The sequence below is a fragment of the Leiobunum rupestre genome, chromosome 1, assembly GCF_980474605.1.
Source record: "Leiobunum rupestre chromosome 1, qqLeiRupe1.1.hap1, whole genome shotgun sequence".
Classification (NCBI taxonomy): domain Eukaryota; kingdom Metazoa; phylum Arthropoda; class Arachnida; order Opiliones; family Sclerosomatidae; genus Leiobunum; species Leiobunum rupestre.
This window is the reverse complement of record NC_143384.1, coordinates 52,477,462-52,495,328: the sequence shown is the minus strand read 5'-3', so window position 1 is coordinate 52,495,328 and position 17,867 is coordinate 52,477,462. Positions and strand designations below refer to the sequence as shown.

The window sequence follows — 17,867 nt, the reverse complement described above, 5'->3', positions numbered from 1 at the left end:
CTCCGAGGAACCTTAAAATGTAAGTAAGAATACTCAGTGATAATTCTTAACTTGTCTTAATGTATTTATTTTATAGGAATTGTTCATTTCCTGTGTCTGGTGATAAAGGGTTAATCGTTTATGCAGATGAAACCATCTACTGCGGTCTATTAGATTTAACAAAGGGCATTAAACTAACAGAAGCGGAACTGCAAGAGCTATGGACAAAGAAAGATGCCATTGAAGCTTATTTCAATAACGAAGCTGAAACTTCATGGGTTTTCACAGGTTCTGAAACCAAACGGTTTTCGGTTCATAGATTTACCGAACAAAAGGTTTTAGATGTTAGACAAATGTACCATGGTTATGGGGTAAACTATGGAAAACTGTTACCGACTAAAGAGGGGGTAGCTTTCGCTCAATCTTCTTGGTTGAATTTCCTCGACCAGTACGAGTCTATTCAGAAGTGTTTAAAGCAAATCAAGTAAATAAAGGAGGCGATGACTAACGTTGTAATTAAACAATTACACGGAGCTCTTAAGAAAGCGTGCAATGGCTGCCAAATTGATCATCCATCTCAACTCCAGCATGATTGTATCATGACGGATTATTCTAAGCGTGTAGATTTGCATTTTTATGAAATAATTATGTCGGTAGATTGTGAAAATATTATTGAAATGTTTACTATTCGCTGTGAATTGTCGAAAGAAATTTTAAATAATATAATGTCACTAATAATATGCAATGCTAAAAACTTGTTAAAAAACTAATAAAATTGATTGCACTAATGTTCCGATTCTCATTAACCATTATGGATTTAAGCTTACAACATCCAATGAATGGGCTTGTAGCCGGGTCCACCCAATGCGGAAAGTCATTCCTGGTGGGACGGTTGATTCAACATAAGAAGACCTGCATATCCCCTCCTCCGGAGAGGATAATATGGTGTTATACCGAGTATCAGCCGAAACTATTTCAATCAATATTAGAACACACACCTTCAGTCGAGTTTCACGAAGGGTTACTCGATGTTAATATATTAAACCCGCAAATTAGGAATTTAGTTATTTTAGACGATTTGTTATGCGAGATATCTAATAATAAAGATGTAACTAATTTATTTATTCGTGGATCTCATCACAGAAACACCTCCGTACTAATTTTAATGCAAAACCTTTATTACCCCGGAAAAGAAATAAGAACTTTAAATTTAAATGCTCATTATCTATTTATTTTTAAATCACCACGAGATAAATCAACAATTTATCATCTCGCGAGGCAGATATCTCCAACCAATAGCAAATACGTTATTGATGCGTTTCAACAAGCTACGTCACGGAAATTTGGGTATTTATTAGTTGACTTGAAACCTCACACCCCAGATCAGTATTTACTACGAACAGGTTTAATACCGGGTGAAGAATCGGCTGTCTTTATTCCAAAATGAAGTGTATTATAGAAGGGAATTTTTTTAGGGTTAATCGAGAGTGGATTATTAAAGAATTAGCTTACGTAGTATTAGAAACTGAAGAATCGGAAGTGTTTACTTTCAAATCTCCATGCCCTTTCAAAGAGCTTTCAAACGAAAATAAAAGACAATGCAGATGGATATCTCATAACATTTGTCATCTTCGATGGGATGACGGCGAACGTCCTTACAGAACGAGACGTGACATTTGCAATCAGATGGCGGAAAAAGCTACTTCGTTTTTCACCAAAGGTTTAGAAAAAGCTGCAGTATTATCGACACTCCTCGGTGTTTCAGTAACTAACATCGAAGATACCGGCTGTCCTAAATTATCAGAACTAGAAGACGTTGAATTAAACTGCCCTTTTCATTCCGAAGCTGTTCATTGCGCTTTAAGAAAGGCTAAGAAAATCTCTAAATGGATGTCTCAAAACGAGTAAAGGAAAACCTAGACTTTCTACGTTTCCTGACATCCTGTAATCTAAATCAAAGAAAGACAGCTATTAAATACGCTAGCAAGGAAGCTATACTGGCTCTCGTTGAATGTTGTATAAATGTATTACACGGAACAATTGAACTGTCAGAACGTCATCGTAAGCGGTTAAAGAAACATAGCGCGGTTATACGAAACGTGTCGAAGAAGAACCCTATATCAAAACGACGAAAGATACTGGTACAAAAAGGTGGTTTTCTTCCATTTTTATTAGCGCCACTGCTATCTATCGTTAGCTCAGTCGCCGGAAGTGCAATTAGCCGAGCTATAAACCGATGATGGCTCGAAAAATGCTTCTAGTACCTGAAGATGTAATGGAGAGATTAAAAAACACTCCACCTTCCAAAACAGAAGAAACACCTCTTCAAAAAGAGTAGACACTCGATGATGAAATGAAATCTATTCTAGATAATCCAGATTTAAACGAATCAGAGAAATTAGCATTATACAATCAAACTCTCCAACGACGGTTAACTTACGTACGTAAAGAGCAAATCTCTCCCGTTATTGAAAACTCTGAACGGCCTAAAACCTGGTTCGCGCAAATATCTTATTCTCTACCTGCAACTTATGTTAGTGATGCGATTTCATTATACCGAGCGACTACGGAAGATCCGAGATATATTAGATGGGCTAACTCAGGAGAGCTTTCTATTCGAGGACAAGTGATTGGAGGATCTAATATAATCGATCTTTTGTATGACGCTGTGAGAAAAACGCCTGGAACAGCGATTGATCCTATAGGAGTTACAGAGTTTTACGAGGGCATTCATAAGTCAAATATTTCAAAACGTTTAATTAAAAATCCTGTAAGATTGACACTGTTAAAAACATTCGCTGTATTTCATACACCACCAAGTAGTTCAATGTTATCATCATCTTCACCTAGTCCTCTAAGATCTTGGATACATACTAAATAAAATATATTAACCTGATAATTTTGTTCTCATTTCATAGTATAAGCCTACAATGGAAGGTTGTACAGAAACGGTCTCTTTAGGACTTTTAGCCTATTTATCACAATCATTTTCAAAATCACCGAAAATTATCACAGCTGTATTAATTATCATAGTTATTATAATATTAGAATTATTTAATTTCCTTTTTTGACGTTACATGCCATTACATCAAAATATTACCCAATATGGAGAAAGAACTTGAGCAGATCTATACTAACCCCGCAGACCCAGGGTCATTCGCTGGAGTTCGAGCGCTCTATAATTCAGCTCGACATAAAGGTTTAAAGGTTTCATTGGAAAAAGTAAAACAATTTCTAATAAAGCAGGATACATATACGCTGCATAAACCTGCTAGAAGACGATTCAAACGAAATCGAACTATTGTTTATGGAATTGACGAACAGTGGCAAGCGGACTTGGCAGATTTTCAGAAGCTGTCTAAATATAATTCAGGATCTCGCTACGTATTATGTATTATCGACATATTTAGCAAATACGCTATGGCTGTAGCGGTTAAAAATAAGAAAGGTGTAACAATTTTAGAAGCGTTACGTAACGTTTTTGAAAAAGGCCGTCAACCGAAAAGAATTCAAAGTGATTATGGAAACGAATTTGTCTGTCAAGAAGTGCAGAGTGAATTAGAAAGAAGGAACATTAAATTTTTCGCTACCCGATCGGAAATGAAAGCGTCCATTATTGAAAGATTCATTAGAAGTTTTAAATCTCGTTTATATCGCTATTTCACGCAGAATAACACCCTTAAATATCTCGACGTTTTAGATGATATTATAAACGCTTATAACAATAGTTATCACAGATCAATTAAATGTAAACCCGCGGAAGTTACTCTAGATAACTCTGCTAAAATATGGAAAAATCTTTACGGTTCGGTAAATTTTTCTCCTCCGTTAACATACGCGTTTGAAATTGGAGATATTTGTAGAATAAGTAGAAATTTATCAATTTTCGATAAGAAATATAACCCGAATTTTACTACAGAATTGTTTAAAATAGCTGAGAGACTGCCACGTGACCCACCTGTATATAAGCTGATGGATTTAAATTCTAACCCCATTTTAGGAGTATTCTATCGAGAGGAGGTTCAGATTGTTGGTCGAGATTTAAAAGGCTGTTACTTCATAATCGAAAAAGTAATAAAAAAGAGGAAAAAATCGGACGGCCGCGTAGAACTGTATGTCAAGTGGCAAGATTACGACCCTACATTTAATTCTTGGATACAAGAAGTGGATTTAAAATGAGTTTTTACGTAACGCTACCTTCAGATTCCTCATCATTATATTACCAAGATAATAGCGTTGGTAAATTTCGAACGTATTTAGCTGAACCGTTAAGATTTGAGGAACAGTACGAAGTTGGGTTAGCGGAAATAAGCTATCCTCGGACATGGCATAACGTTCGAAAACCTAATCTATTGGTTATTAAAGACCCTCTCGAATATGATAAAATGACTGATAACCCTCTAGTTAAAGACCCTCTCGAATATGATAAAATAATTGAAGTTCCCGCGGGTTTTTATAAAACTCCGGAAGAACTATTACATGTTATGAACGTCCACAACCAAGAAGAACAAGTTACATTCGCTTATTTAAATTATTCTAATCGAATTAAAGTTAAATTGCAACCGAAAATCAGAGCTGTAATTGGCCCTGATCTATCGATTTTACTAGGTTTTAAGGATAGAAGAGATAATGATTTCACCATTTTAAATTCAATGATAACCCCCTACCCAGTTGATATCAACGCTGGGTTACATTCCTTATTCGTTTATTCTGATCTGGTTGAAAATAGCGTTGTTGGGGATAGTTTAGCACCTCTATTAAGAATCATAAGCGTCGAAGAGAAAGCCGAGTCTAATGGGAAAACAACTACAAAAATATTTTCACAACCTCATTACCTACCAGTCGTGTGTAATAATATTAAGACTATATAGATTAATATAACAGATGATTTAGGTGAGCCAATACAGTTTCATAGTGGAAAAGCTCACGTTGTATTACATTTTAAACCCCGTAAAATGTGGACTTCACTATAAACCTTTAATCATTCAGGACACACCCTCATTCTAGCTTAAGAGAGCGAACAGTTAACATCATGAGGTCTGAATATTCACCTTCAAGAACTGATTATGAAAGTTACTATTTAAACCAGGTTGGTTTCGGTGGAATAACCGTATATAGAGGTTTAGCCGTGCAAAGAGGACATGGACTAGGAAATATATTATCTTCAGCGTTTAGATTCGCGGTACCTTTACTGAAGAAAGGCGCTTCTTACTTGGGGAAAAAACTTTTAAGTACCGGAGCGAAAGTAGCGACCGATGTTGTTAGTGGAGTCCCAATTAAAACAGCGCTTAAATCGCATTCTATTAACGCTGGAAGGGAAACTTTAGCTTCAGCAGCTGATGAAGCCATGAGACTAACATCTTCAGCTACGGATCATATTAAAAGAATGACGGGTTCCGGAAATAAAAGGAAACGAACTCAGTCGAAAAGCGCCATTTCAACAGCAGGCAGGATAGCGAAAGGACGGTTCCCTAAACGTTCCGATATATTCTCATAATGTCCCTTTTACACCCACACTCAGTTGAGTGTATAAATTCCGAGCTAGATTTGTTTCAAGTACCTATGACACAATCTTCGATTATTGGTGGAGAATGGGTTGAGTATAATCCAATATCAAATATAGTTGATAACGCATCAATTACATTTTCTATCAACGGTAACTCTGAAACGTATATAGACCTTTCACAAACTTTGCTGCACGTTCGAGTTAAGGTAACTAAAGATAATGGTCAACTACCGCAACCCGCGGTTTCAGGTGTTGCGGGTGGGGCCGCCGGAACTCCAGCCGACAATATCGCCCCCGAGAATTTGTTTCTTCATTCGCTTTTTAGCGACGTCCACGTATTTCTTAATGAAAGATCAGTAACACCTTCCAGTCAAAATTACGCTTATAAAAGTATGATACAAACTTTATTAACGTTCGGAGATTCTGCGAAAAAAAGTTATTTAACGAGTTCACTTTTCTATCGGGATACGCCTGGAAAGTTCGATTCATTTTTCGATAACGATGGTTTCTCTAAACGAGCGAGTTTAGCGCAAAAAGGGGCGATTGACTTGTTAGGCGTAGTCCATACTGATTTATGTCAACAACCACGCTTTTTATTAAATATGGTTGATTTGAAATTTAAATTCGATAAAAATAGAGCAGCTTTTTGCGTTCATTCCGACGTAAAATGTAAAGTGGAGATTTTATCAGCTTCCCTTTATCTGAGGAAAGTTAAAGTGATACCGGAACTATAGCTCGCTCAAGCCAAGGCGTTACAATATGGAACCGCTAAATATCCTGTAACTCGTTCGGAGTGCACCTCATTTTCTATACCCGCTGGTCTTATGGCTAGTGTGCAAGATCATTTATTTACCGGACAAGCACCTAAGAAAGTTGTTATCGGGTTTGTGGAACAAAAAGCGTTTCTAGGAGATTTGAAAAAATCCCCGTACAACTTTCAACATTTCGATTTATCAAGCATTGGATTGTACATTGACGGTAGCAGCGTCCCTCATAAGGCGTTATCTCTAAACTTTGAGGAAAATCTATATATTCAAGCGTATTGCAATCTTTTCATTCAAACTAATCAGTGGAACGTAGATGAAGGGAATCAGATAAGTCGGGAAGATTACCCTAACGGAAATTGTTTATTCGCGTACAATTTAACCTCGGATCTTAATAACAACGCTAATCACTTGCATCTTGTAAAAAACAGTAACCTGAGATTAGAATTAAAATTTGCAAAACCGTTACCGGAGACGATTTCCATTCTAATTTACGCCGAGTTTCAAAATTTGATTGAAATTGATAAAAATCGAACCGTGATTTTCGATTACAGTAATTAATGGATTCGCTACAGATAACTAAAATACTTGAAAAAGATTTAAGTACTAAAAGTATATTTCAAGGCGTGTTCGCGGCTGACAAGCTACCTAAATACGTAAAAATATTCCCTTCTCTATTTATTGTAAATACCGATACGAGTGCTGAACCTGGAGAACACTGGGTTCTAATATATTTTTCTAAACATAAAAATTGTGAATTCATGGATTCCTTTGGAAACCCGCCAGATTATTTTAAATTTAATGACTTTATTGAACGAAACAGTAAAACTGTAACTTTTAATTCTAATCAATTACAGAGTAATTCTAGTAATACGTGTGGAGCATTCTGTATCTATTTTGCTATAAACAGGTGTAAAGGAATAGAAATGTATAACATTGTGTCTAGGTTTAAGAAAGATAAATATGTAAACGATAAAATGATTAAAGAGTTTATGTGCAAAATGTATTCAATAAAATAATTTTTTACAATTTATAGCAATAGCAGTTTTTTTTTTATATATACATAAATACAAGCATTCGTTATAATTTTTCAATATCTTTATGACCGTGCGCTAATGTACGAACCCCGCAGGGTAGAATGTATCTCTTATCATCATTTGGTGATAAACAAAGTTTTCTAGTATTTATAGTAAATAGTTCATGCTTGAAACTAGCTATACGCATCATCTCGGCTGACATGGTTTCTTGATTAAAAAGACAACGTTCATAGTCTTCGTGGCGGATGACGTTTCTAATAACGTTCATGGCAACGCCCTTACAAACCTTTTTATGGTTTAAAATTGACTCTAAAGATTTCCCCAATCGCAACTCCTTTTCTATCTCTTCAGCGGTCTTAGACTCCCCGTACAATTTAATAGAATAAAGCTTTGGACGAAGTCCTACAAAGCTTTGAATTAACTGCGAATTTGTCTCGTCTTTAAAATAACCGAGAGCTTTTTTATTCTGATTAGAATGAAGGAAATGCGAAGGTGGATAATCAGAGAAGTCAAAGCGGTTTTTATGAACTTCAAAGTCTTTATAAACATCATCCGTCTTAATGTTGTACGTTAAACTGTCTGTAAATATTTTATATATTAGTACTATTTAAATAAAAAATGCATATTAAATTAAATTACCAGTGTCTGTAAATAATAGTGATGCTTTGTCCCCGTACGTATTTTTTATGAATCCATAATGGAACCGATACATGAGCTCCTTGGATAAATCTAGAATGGTGAATCCGGTAAATATAGGCCGGTTAAGAACAATTTTAGCTCTCTTCTTATGAGCGCCGGCTAACTCTTCATTAAAGATGGTAAAGTGTTCAAACTGCGGGGAACTTGTAACTTTTAACATTCTTTCTGGTTTATGAATCAACTCGAAATTTATATGCTTCCGTAAATTTTCCATTGTTTTTCTAAAGAATTAAATGAAGTAAGGGAAAAAACAGCAATAAATTATTTAAATTGATTTACCCGAAAACAGAGTTAACCATTAGTTTCCAGAAATTCTTTTCAAATGAACTCTTGGATAATTTCCTCTGTTCAGTGTTGAATCTAACATATTTTTCTAACCATTTTCCTTGAGTGAAGGTTAGAGCTCGATGAACCTTGGTTATTTTCAAACCTAATTCTACATAATATTTTAAATTGCGGTAATGTACTATGTATTTCTCTTTATTATTTAAATTAGGAAGAAGTTTTGGTAGACTTTGATTCTCCTTAATATTTAATTTTCCTAAGAGATCTTTGGAGTATGGGGATAGCATATCATGTGTAATAACTTTAGATTCCGCCGCTACTGGGAGATCGTTATGTAAGTCATGCAACTCTGGAGGATATTCAAGATCCACCTGCAAAGGAAACAATTCTTTAAAAATATAATTCAATAATTATAACACTTGTTATTTACCTCTAAAATGTATCCGTTTTCAACGTTATTGGGAATACTCAGAATATTTTCACTGAGTGTTTGCAAATCATCCTCCTGAACCCACTGGAAGTCGCCTAGCGGTAGTGGTTCACACATAACAGCACCGTACAAATTATTAGCATCTTCAATTAAGTTAAATTAAGTTAATTAATATAATTAAAATTAAAATAATTAAAATAAAAAAAATAAAAATAAAAAAAAATATTTATTTTTAAAAAAATGTAAATTACCTAAATAGCATATATAACTGCTCTCTTTAGACGAATCATATGTGTCGGCCATATATTTGTTATTCGCTTCAGAATAACGAGTTGAGATCATTGAAACACCGCCTCGAATCCCTAAAAATTCAATGTAAATACAACAATATTTAAAATATCACAAAAGCGTTACCCTTTTCAATAAATAAGTGTTGATCTATATCAAGTATGAGATCGAGGCGAACATCGGTCATCTTCAAAGCTGCTTGCCAGGCTAAACCTGGTGCGGTGTAAGCGTGAGCGGGATCTAATTTATAATGGGTTATAGATAATGTTCTAAAATTTTCAAAAACGTCGGCTAAGAGCAACGCATCGCTTTTCACATAGAGGTCGGTGTATTCCCCTACGAAAACCGAGGTTAAGAGATTTGAAATATTTATACTATAGTAATTTTACCTAATGTTTGAATATTAAACGCTGTCCAAACATTTTGGGCGTGTAAATAATCAGATTCTAAAATATTTTGATTTTTCAATGAACTGAAAAACGCTTCTCTAGGTGGCAGCATCGTCTCGTCAAATTTCTTTTCATCGTCCATATACTCGTACGGGTAGACCCCCTTCCGCAAAAGCAGTTGAACTTTCTCACTTTCAAAATATTTCTTAACAATCTGGAATTTACTGGCTCCTTCCAAAACGAGATTAGATACTAGAGCATCGAGGCTATCACTTAGAAATCGATAAGAGTCTAAAAACCGAAATCTCCCTAAAAAACAATAAAATTAATGTTAAGGTTAAATTCATAATTAAATATATTTTACCTAGTTTCAGCGAAATATAATTTTCGCTAGTGGAAGGAATACAGTCAAGTGTCTGTTCCTTAAAATGACCAATCTCCTGACATATAAGATGTAAATCGTATCTATGAAGATTTATTATTATTAGGTTTATTTCCTGGTTAATTAACTTAATAAATTCACCTGCTAAGGTTATGAAGGAAAATAGGGATAAATTCTGGAACTTTCTTTTGAAGATTACAGACGTTATGCGCTGGCCCCCTATATTTGCCGCTGAAATGACAATGATCTCGAACAGCGGGCATATTTCCCTGATTTAGCTGCTTCTGACAAATGTAGCAATGCGTAGCAGCTTGAAACTGTTCCTCCTCCTCCGGGGTAATAATCATTGGTACATTTGTCTCAATGAGTTCCATCAACTCCTTCTCTAATTCCAGAATAGACTCCAGAAATCTTCGAGTTGCATCTTGTCCTCGATAGCAATCGGTTCGAACAGGTACACCTATAAGTATCCTATTGTAATATATCTAAAGGGAATTTTGTCAAATAACTTACCGTTAGGCCCAACAAGCACCCACGAATACGCGCAGCTGATGTGCATGTTTACTTTGCTGGTATTTAAATCGGGATCTAGATCACATCCTTGAACTCTCGGTAGGATTGCTTCAAAATCGGCGTAAAATACATACTGCACCTAATAATTTCATTTCATTAAGAGTTAAATTAAATAATTTTTATTTTTACCTTTTCTGTCCACTCATATTTATCAAAATAAAGCGTCTTCTTCTTGGTAGGGAAAACTGTTTTTTGGACGCCGTGGGTGGCGCATTCTTCGATATGCGCATCACGTCGCTGTTCCGCGTTGTTTCCACTGAATCGGTGAAGACACATTCTAATAAAGAAAATAATTAGTAGATTGCACACTAATATATTGGAAACTAAATTACCTGCAATAATAACTTGTATTTCTGTGTTTTGTTAGATGCTGTAGCAGTTTTCCTAGGTGTCGTATAAGACAGTAATGTCTATTCCCATCGTCAATATCTTTAGTTTCGTCGGTGATGTATAGCAAATCAACCTCCCTTTCCTTACAACACTTGTTAGCGCTTACGTAAAGGGGGAATATGTCTCCCGAAAAGCCGAACACAGATATTGATAAATTATTCATTAATTCAAATTTTTTAAGTTCCGTAGCGTTTAATTTGAAAGGAAAAGATATATCACTGGTATCAAGTTCATTTTCATAAGGTGTATATTTGGAAACACGATTAGCGTTTTGAGTCCGAGGAACTGGGTGAAGTTTAGCGAGAATTGACCAGAGAAAACATTTCTCGTCATTTTCGTTTCTAATATTAAGAATCGCGTGACGTCGAGATAGTTTTTCAGGTAGTTCCATATACGATGACCCTTGCAACGGTTGGTAAGATGCTACATTTAATTCTACATACAGAACACGGTCAATTACCCAACCCGATCCTATCAAAAATATAATGTTTTAGTTCAAAATATAACTTATAAATTTTAGTACATACCTGTCGCTTCAAAGTTTTCCGCTGCTGACTGTATTGTTTCAAGACATTCATTCGGCTGGCTTTCAATGACATCGGGCGTTAATGTTGTTTGCATAGTGCTCCGGAAATAGGGTCGTACTTCCGCTCTTTGTTCCTCACCCCCTAAAGGTCTCATATAAACAGATCTTACGAGTAGGAACCATTTAATTCCACGTTTACTGGTGAGTCTTTCCATTAGAAATTTACTGAAAGCGGCTCGGTAACGTCCGATAAACATCCCCGCATCAATATCATATTCTTCAGCATTGTAACGGATAGATGCTAACGTATCATTCAAGGCCTGGACCATACTTGGAGATGCTGGTGGTGTTTCATCAAGTATTGATGAGGCGGGAACAGGTGATGGCGTTGGGTTGTTGGGTAAATCCGCTGTAGATGGTTGGATAGATTCCAGTTGAATTTCTTGAACCAGACTAGGTGAAGGTGGACGGTATGGCGATGGTGGACGGAAAGATGCTAGCGAACGTTGCATTGGTGACGGTGTGCGAGACAGGTCCATGGGTTCGGAAGGGCCGGGTGCGTTCAAGTCATGAGTTCGTTGATGGCTCTTGAAATGTTCCAATCTAGCAACATTCTTACCACATACTTCACAGACAAACGTATGTCTATCACCGTGTACTTCTCTAACATGCCGATTTAAGGAGGACTTGGTAGCGAAACTTTTCGCGCACGTAGGGCAAATATGTTGGGCTTTAGGCATCTTGAATATAGCTACCGCAGTTAACCGTGGAATGACCTCCTACAACGCTATACAACCTCTTTTATAGTATATTCAAGTATCATTTGAGAACAATACGTTTCTCATACTTAAAATATTCGTTTGAAATACTCGTGAGATAGGTTCAAGTGTTAAGCATATTTAAGTACTACTTACGCGTTAATGCTATTAAAATGAAGTTTAAAAATATTTCCATTCTACTTTAACAACAAATATTCCATGACGTCAAAACACTTCAATTCAAATTAACCGCGCCTCCCGGGGAATCTGCGCACGCGCCGTCTAGGTTATCAATTTTTACATCATTTCAACTTATTCCGTACGATAAAACGTGATAAGATATACGTTAGAGTATCTTTCGAGATAAGCGTAGATAAATGAACAAGTTGGCCTGGACACAATATGCTGATATACGGGAAAACATATCGTCGCGAGAAATACCCCAAATACATTGACTTTTCGATGATTTTACCCCCATTTCATCCCTTAAATCCCGGATTTCGATCCCGAACCCAAACCCGAACCCGGGATCGATGCCACACCCTCACTTTCCTTCTACTCAATTGTATTTGTTTTTATATCTTTAACTTTATTTCTCAGTACAATTTCCCTTTGACAAGCTTCTTCTAACTTCAATTCCCACTTTTTTGAATGCTTTTTTATTTCGTCCAAATGTTCTTTTATTTCTTGTATATCTAACCACGTCCTATTATACTCTTCTACTATTTCACTAACTTCCTCGAATGAATGGAAATCCATATGCCTATAAGTATCAGAACACAATACATATAAAACGTCCAGCAATGTTAAATGTTAGGTCACCAGAAAGACCCTTTCCTCTTGTTGTTTCTATTTCAGTGGAAACGAAACTTGGACTTCAAGACGCCCGCGTCTTTTACGTTTATATGGATTATTCATGACGGTTCAATTTTGATATTATAAATGGACACGTATAGTAGGGAGCTATATCGAGAGTATGAGGGATAAAAAATTAATCTAGGTAGAAAAATTATTATAAATAAATACCGATTGAATATACGAACGAAACTTAATTATTAATTTAATTAAACTCATTTATAAATTTTATAAATTAACTTGAAATATCGTAAAGCCAATAAAAATAATATAAATTTCCTACAAATCACCCATTTTAGGGATAAAAATTAAACGATTCAAAATACGTACAAAACTCAATTTTCATAAATAGACAATAGTTTTGAAATTAAGTTGGCTTATGGGTAAAATTAGAATAATTTAGGAAATTCTGTTAAAAATTAGTATAATTGGGGAAAATTGGTTAAAAGTTGGTATAATTTGGAGACTTGTTAATGTTAAAAATATAGAATTAATTAGGATACTTTTAAAATTGAAGAGATAGAAAGGCAATTACGAACGAGATGATGATTTAAAAAAAAATAGATTTTTAAATGAACTGTAAAACGCTTCTATAGATGGTAGCCTTGTCTCTTACCTATATTTACATATTGGAATTGTTACAAAAGGTTCTTTTAAACGTTACTTAGTACACTAATTAAGTATTTTTAATTTACCGTAATTAAAATATAGGTAAGTGGTTTTTATCTTATTTTATACCTACGGAAGCGATAAATTAATTAAAGCAATAAATTTTTGGGGTTTGGAGATGGGTGGAAGAAAAAAAAGGCTCTTCGTTTTTCCAACTGCTTTTCTGATGTACCCAAAAATGGACCAAATTAGACCAAAAGTACCCTAAAAACGACCAAAGTCACCATTTTCGGCCCTATGTACCCCATTTCGGACCAAAAGTACCCCAAACTGGACCTATTAGCTTTATTGTAATTTTAAACTCCCATAGAGATTCCCCTAAAAAGAAAAAAAACTTGCGGTCCAATTTTGGGTACATGAATTATTTCGGAGAGGGAATCCATGTTTTAAATTCAAATTAACCGCGCGCCCGGGCAATCCGCGCCTCCCAGGTAATCCGCGCACGCGCGCGCTATTTTCCTGCCTAGGTTATTAAGTATCATACAACTTACATAATTTCCACTTATTTCGTACGATAAAACGCGATCGAGATATTCGTTTTAAGAAATACTCGTGAGATTGGTTCAAGTGTCAAGCGTACTACAATGATATTAAAATGAAGTTTAAAAATATTTCCATTCTACTTTAACAACGAATATTCCATGACGTCAAAACACTTCAATTCAAATTAACCGCGTCCCCCGGGGTAATCTGCGCACGCGCCGCCTAGGTTATCAATTTTTACATCATTTCAACTTATTCCGTACGATAAAGCTTGATAAGATATACGTTCAAGTATCTTTCGAGATAAGCGTAGATAAATGAACAAGTTGGCCTGGACACAATATGTTGATATACGAAAAACCAAATCGTCGCGAGAAATATCATAAATACATTGAGTTTTCGACGATTTTACCCTCATTTCACCCCTTAAATCCCGGACCCCGATCCCGAACCTGACCCCGACCCCGGGATCGGAGCCACACCCTCACTTTCCTTCTACTTAGCAATACTAACAAGGAGACTACCCGAGGTGTAACTCATCGAATTTGTTTAAATTCACGGATTTAGTAGACCTTCATGTAACTTAAAAAACCCCCAAAGGCAGTGGCGTAACTAAGGTCCTCGGGGCCCACCCGCGAGACTCTTTTTGGGGCCCCCTTATCTGACTCTTTTAGCGAGGCTTTTGCTTACTACTAATAAACAATGGCGTATTTAAGGAGGGTTTTGGGGATTTAGCACTTTCAAAGCAATGTTTCAACCACCTTTACTTTTCTCCCAACCTTCCCGATTAGCGAAAACCGGCCCGAAAATTGATTCGTAAATGACCCTTAGCTATGAAAATGTAACTCAGGGCATGACTCACTGACTATGTATTTAAACAGAATTTTCGGTATAGAGAATAACTATAAAGAGTTTCAAATTATATTCTTCCAACATATTTTACGTAGAAACTTAGAATAAGTAAGAATTAAAACGGCTTTTATACTGGGTGTTTTGAATTGAATTGTTTTCAGAAACTGCAAGAGATAGAGTTGCGAAATGTTCAGGGCATTATTTCTAGTGTGGGATCGCTTTAATACCTAAATTTCAGAAAAATCAGAAATAATTTCGGGTTTTTGTAAAAAAATCTTTTTTTTACCGGTAGGTGCTAGAAAAAACATTTCAATGAGAACGTTGTAGAGTGCTGTCGAAAATGTCTGATCATATCACGAGTGACAAGTTCGCAGGCTGCAATGATTCGGTGATGCAAATCTTCGATATTCTCAACGGGTGTCCCGTAAACTTGTGCTTTGATGAACCCCCACAAGAAAACGTCCATCGGAGTTAGGTTCGGAGACCTCGCAGGCCATCGAACGTGACCATTCCTGCCGACCCAACGCTGAAGGAACTCGTTGTTAAGATGCTCCACTTCACATCTAGGTACGTGGGGTGGTGCGCCATCATGTTGGTGCCACATCTGTCGGTAAGCTTCCAGCGGAATACCTTCTACAGCGTCTGGTTTTTCGTTCTGCAAAAGCACCAAGTAGCGTTGTCCATTAAGACGAGCTGGGAAGAAAAAGGGGCAATAACTCGATTTCGAGCAAACCCGCCCAAACATTCAGTTCTAGTTGTTGCTGATGATGGTGAGGAAAACCCTAGTGAGGATTTGGAGGGTCGCTCGATACGGATGGAAGTTATGATTGTGAAGAGTGGTCCACACGTAATTCGTCGATAACCCGAGATCGTCGCTTGCACCCCTGACGCTTGCTTGAGGATACGCAACAAAATAGGCTAGAACAGTGTCTTCCATGTTGATGTCTTGACGACCTGGTTCACGAAATCTGGGATTGACGTTTCCGTAAGTCTGAAAGTCACGAACAGCTCCAAGAACCGTGTTATGGCTTGGTCTTCTATCTTGATATCGAACGGTGAACAATTCACTAACTCTTTGCGCGTTACGATTGGCTTCACCATAAAATAACTCGGCCATAAAATAACTCGACCATAAAATAACTCGACCATAAAATAACTCGACCATAAAATAACTCGACCATAAAATAACTCGACCATAAAATAACTCGACCATAAAATAACTCGACCATAAAATAACTCGACCATAAAATAACTCTACCATAAAATAACTCGACCATAAAATAACTCGACCATAAAATAACTCGACCATAAAATAACTCGACCATAAAATAAATCGACCATAAAATAACTCGACCATAAAATAACTCGACCATAAAATAACTCGACCATAAAATAACTCGACCAGAAAATAACTCGACCATAAAATAAATCGACCATAAAATAACTCGACCATAAAATAACTCGACCATAAAATAACTCGACCAGAAAATAACTCGACCAGAAAATAACTCGACCAGAAAATAACTCGACCAGAAAATAACTCGACCAGAAAATAACTCGACCAGAAAATAATTCGACCAGAAAATAACTCGACCATAAAATAACTCGACCATAAAATAACTCGACCATAAAATAACTCGACCATAAAATAACTCGACCATAAAATAACTCGACCATAAAATAACTCGACCATAAAATAACTCGACCATAAAATAACTCGACCAGAAAATAACTCGACCATAAAATAAATCGACCATAAAATAACTCGACCATAAAATAACTCGACCATAAAATAACTCGACCATAAAATAACTCGACCATAAAATAACTCGACCATAAAATAACTCGACCATAAAATAACTCGACCATAAAATAACTCGACCATAAAATAACTCGACCATAAAATAACTCGACCATAAAATAACTCGACCATAAAATAACTCTACCATAAAATAACTCGACCATAAAATAACTCGACCATAAAATAACTCGACCATAAAATAACTCGACCATAAAATAAATCGACCATAAAATAACTCGACCATAAAATAACTCGACCATAAAATAACTCGACCATAAAATAACTCGACCAGAAAATAACTCGACCATAAAATAACTCGACCATAAAATAACTCGACCATAAAATAACTCGACCAGAAAATAACTCGACCATAAAATAAATCGACCATAAAATAACTCGACCATAAAATAACTCGACCATAAAATAACTCGACCAGAAAATAACTCGACCAGAAAATAACTCGACCAGAAAATAACTCGACCAGAAAATAACTCGACCAGAAAATAACTCGACCAGAAAATAATTCGACCAGAAAATAACTCGACCATAAAATAACTCGACCATAAAATAACTCGACCATAAAATAACTCGACCATAAAATAACTCGACCATAAAATAACTCGACCATAAAATAACTCGACCATAAAATAACTCGACCATAAAATAACTCGACCAGAAAATAACTCGACCATAAAATAAATCGACCATAAAATAACTCGACCATAAAATAACTCGACCATAAAATAACTCGACCATAAAATAACTCGACCATAAAATAACTCGACCATAAAATAACTCGACCATAAAATAACTCGACCATAAAATAACTCGACCATAAAATAACTCGACCATAAAATAACTCGACCATAAAATAACTCGACCATAAAATAACTCTACCATAAAATAACTCGACCATAAAATAACTCGACCATAAAATAACTCGACCATAAAATAACTCGACCATAAAATAAATCGACCATAAAATAACTCGACCATAAAATAACTCGACCATAAAATAACTCGACCATAAAATAACTCGACCAGAAAATAACTCGACCATAAAATAAATCGACCATAAAATAACTCGACCATAAAATAACTCGACCATAAAATAACTCGACCAGAAAATAACTCGACCAGAAAATAACTCGACCAGAAAATAACTCGACCAGAAAATAACTCGACCAGAAAATAACTCGAC

General features: G+C 35.9%; 1 protein-coding gene across 1 annotated transcript in view; it reads right to left on the bottom strand.

Moving 5' to 3' along the window:
* LOC149963221 (uncharacterized) overlaps window positions 1-12,272 on the bottom strand; it is a 28,302-nt gene extending 16,030 nt beyond the window's left edge. Inside the window, exons 1-11 of the mRNA XM_090165303.1 lie at window positions 11,250-12,272; window positions 10,735-11,193; window positions 10,462-10,664; window positions 10,273-10,411; window positions 9,901-10,219; window positions 9,742-9,842; window positions 9,378-9,686; window positions 9,115-9,324; window positions 8,952-9,062; window positions 8,701-8,843; window positions 8,500-8,641 (exon numbers count right to left, since the gene is read on the bottom strand). Coding sequence (XP_090021429.1) covers window positions 8,500-8,641; window positions 8,701-8,843; window positions 8,952-9,062; window positions 9,115-9,324; window positions 9,378-9,686; window positions 9,742-9,842; window positions 9,901-10,219; window positions 10,273-10,411; window positions 10,462-10,664; window positions 10,735-11,193; window positions 11,250-11,988 — 2,875 coding nt within the window. The 5' untranslated portion in view covers window positions 11,989-12,272. The remainder of the gene's footprint in view (window positions 1-8,499; window positions 8,642-8,700; window positions 8,844-8,951; window positions 9,063-9,114; window positions 9,325-9,377; window positions 9,687-9,741; window positions 9,843-9,900; window positions 10,220-10,272; window positions 10,412-10,461; window positions 10,665-10,734; window positions 11,194-11,249) is intronic.
* Between the last annotated feature and the right edge of the window lie 5,595 nt (window positions 12,273-17,867).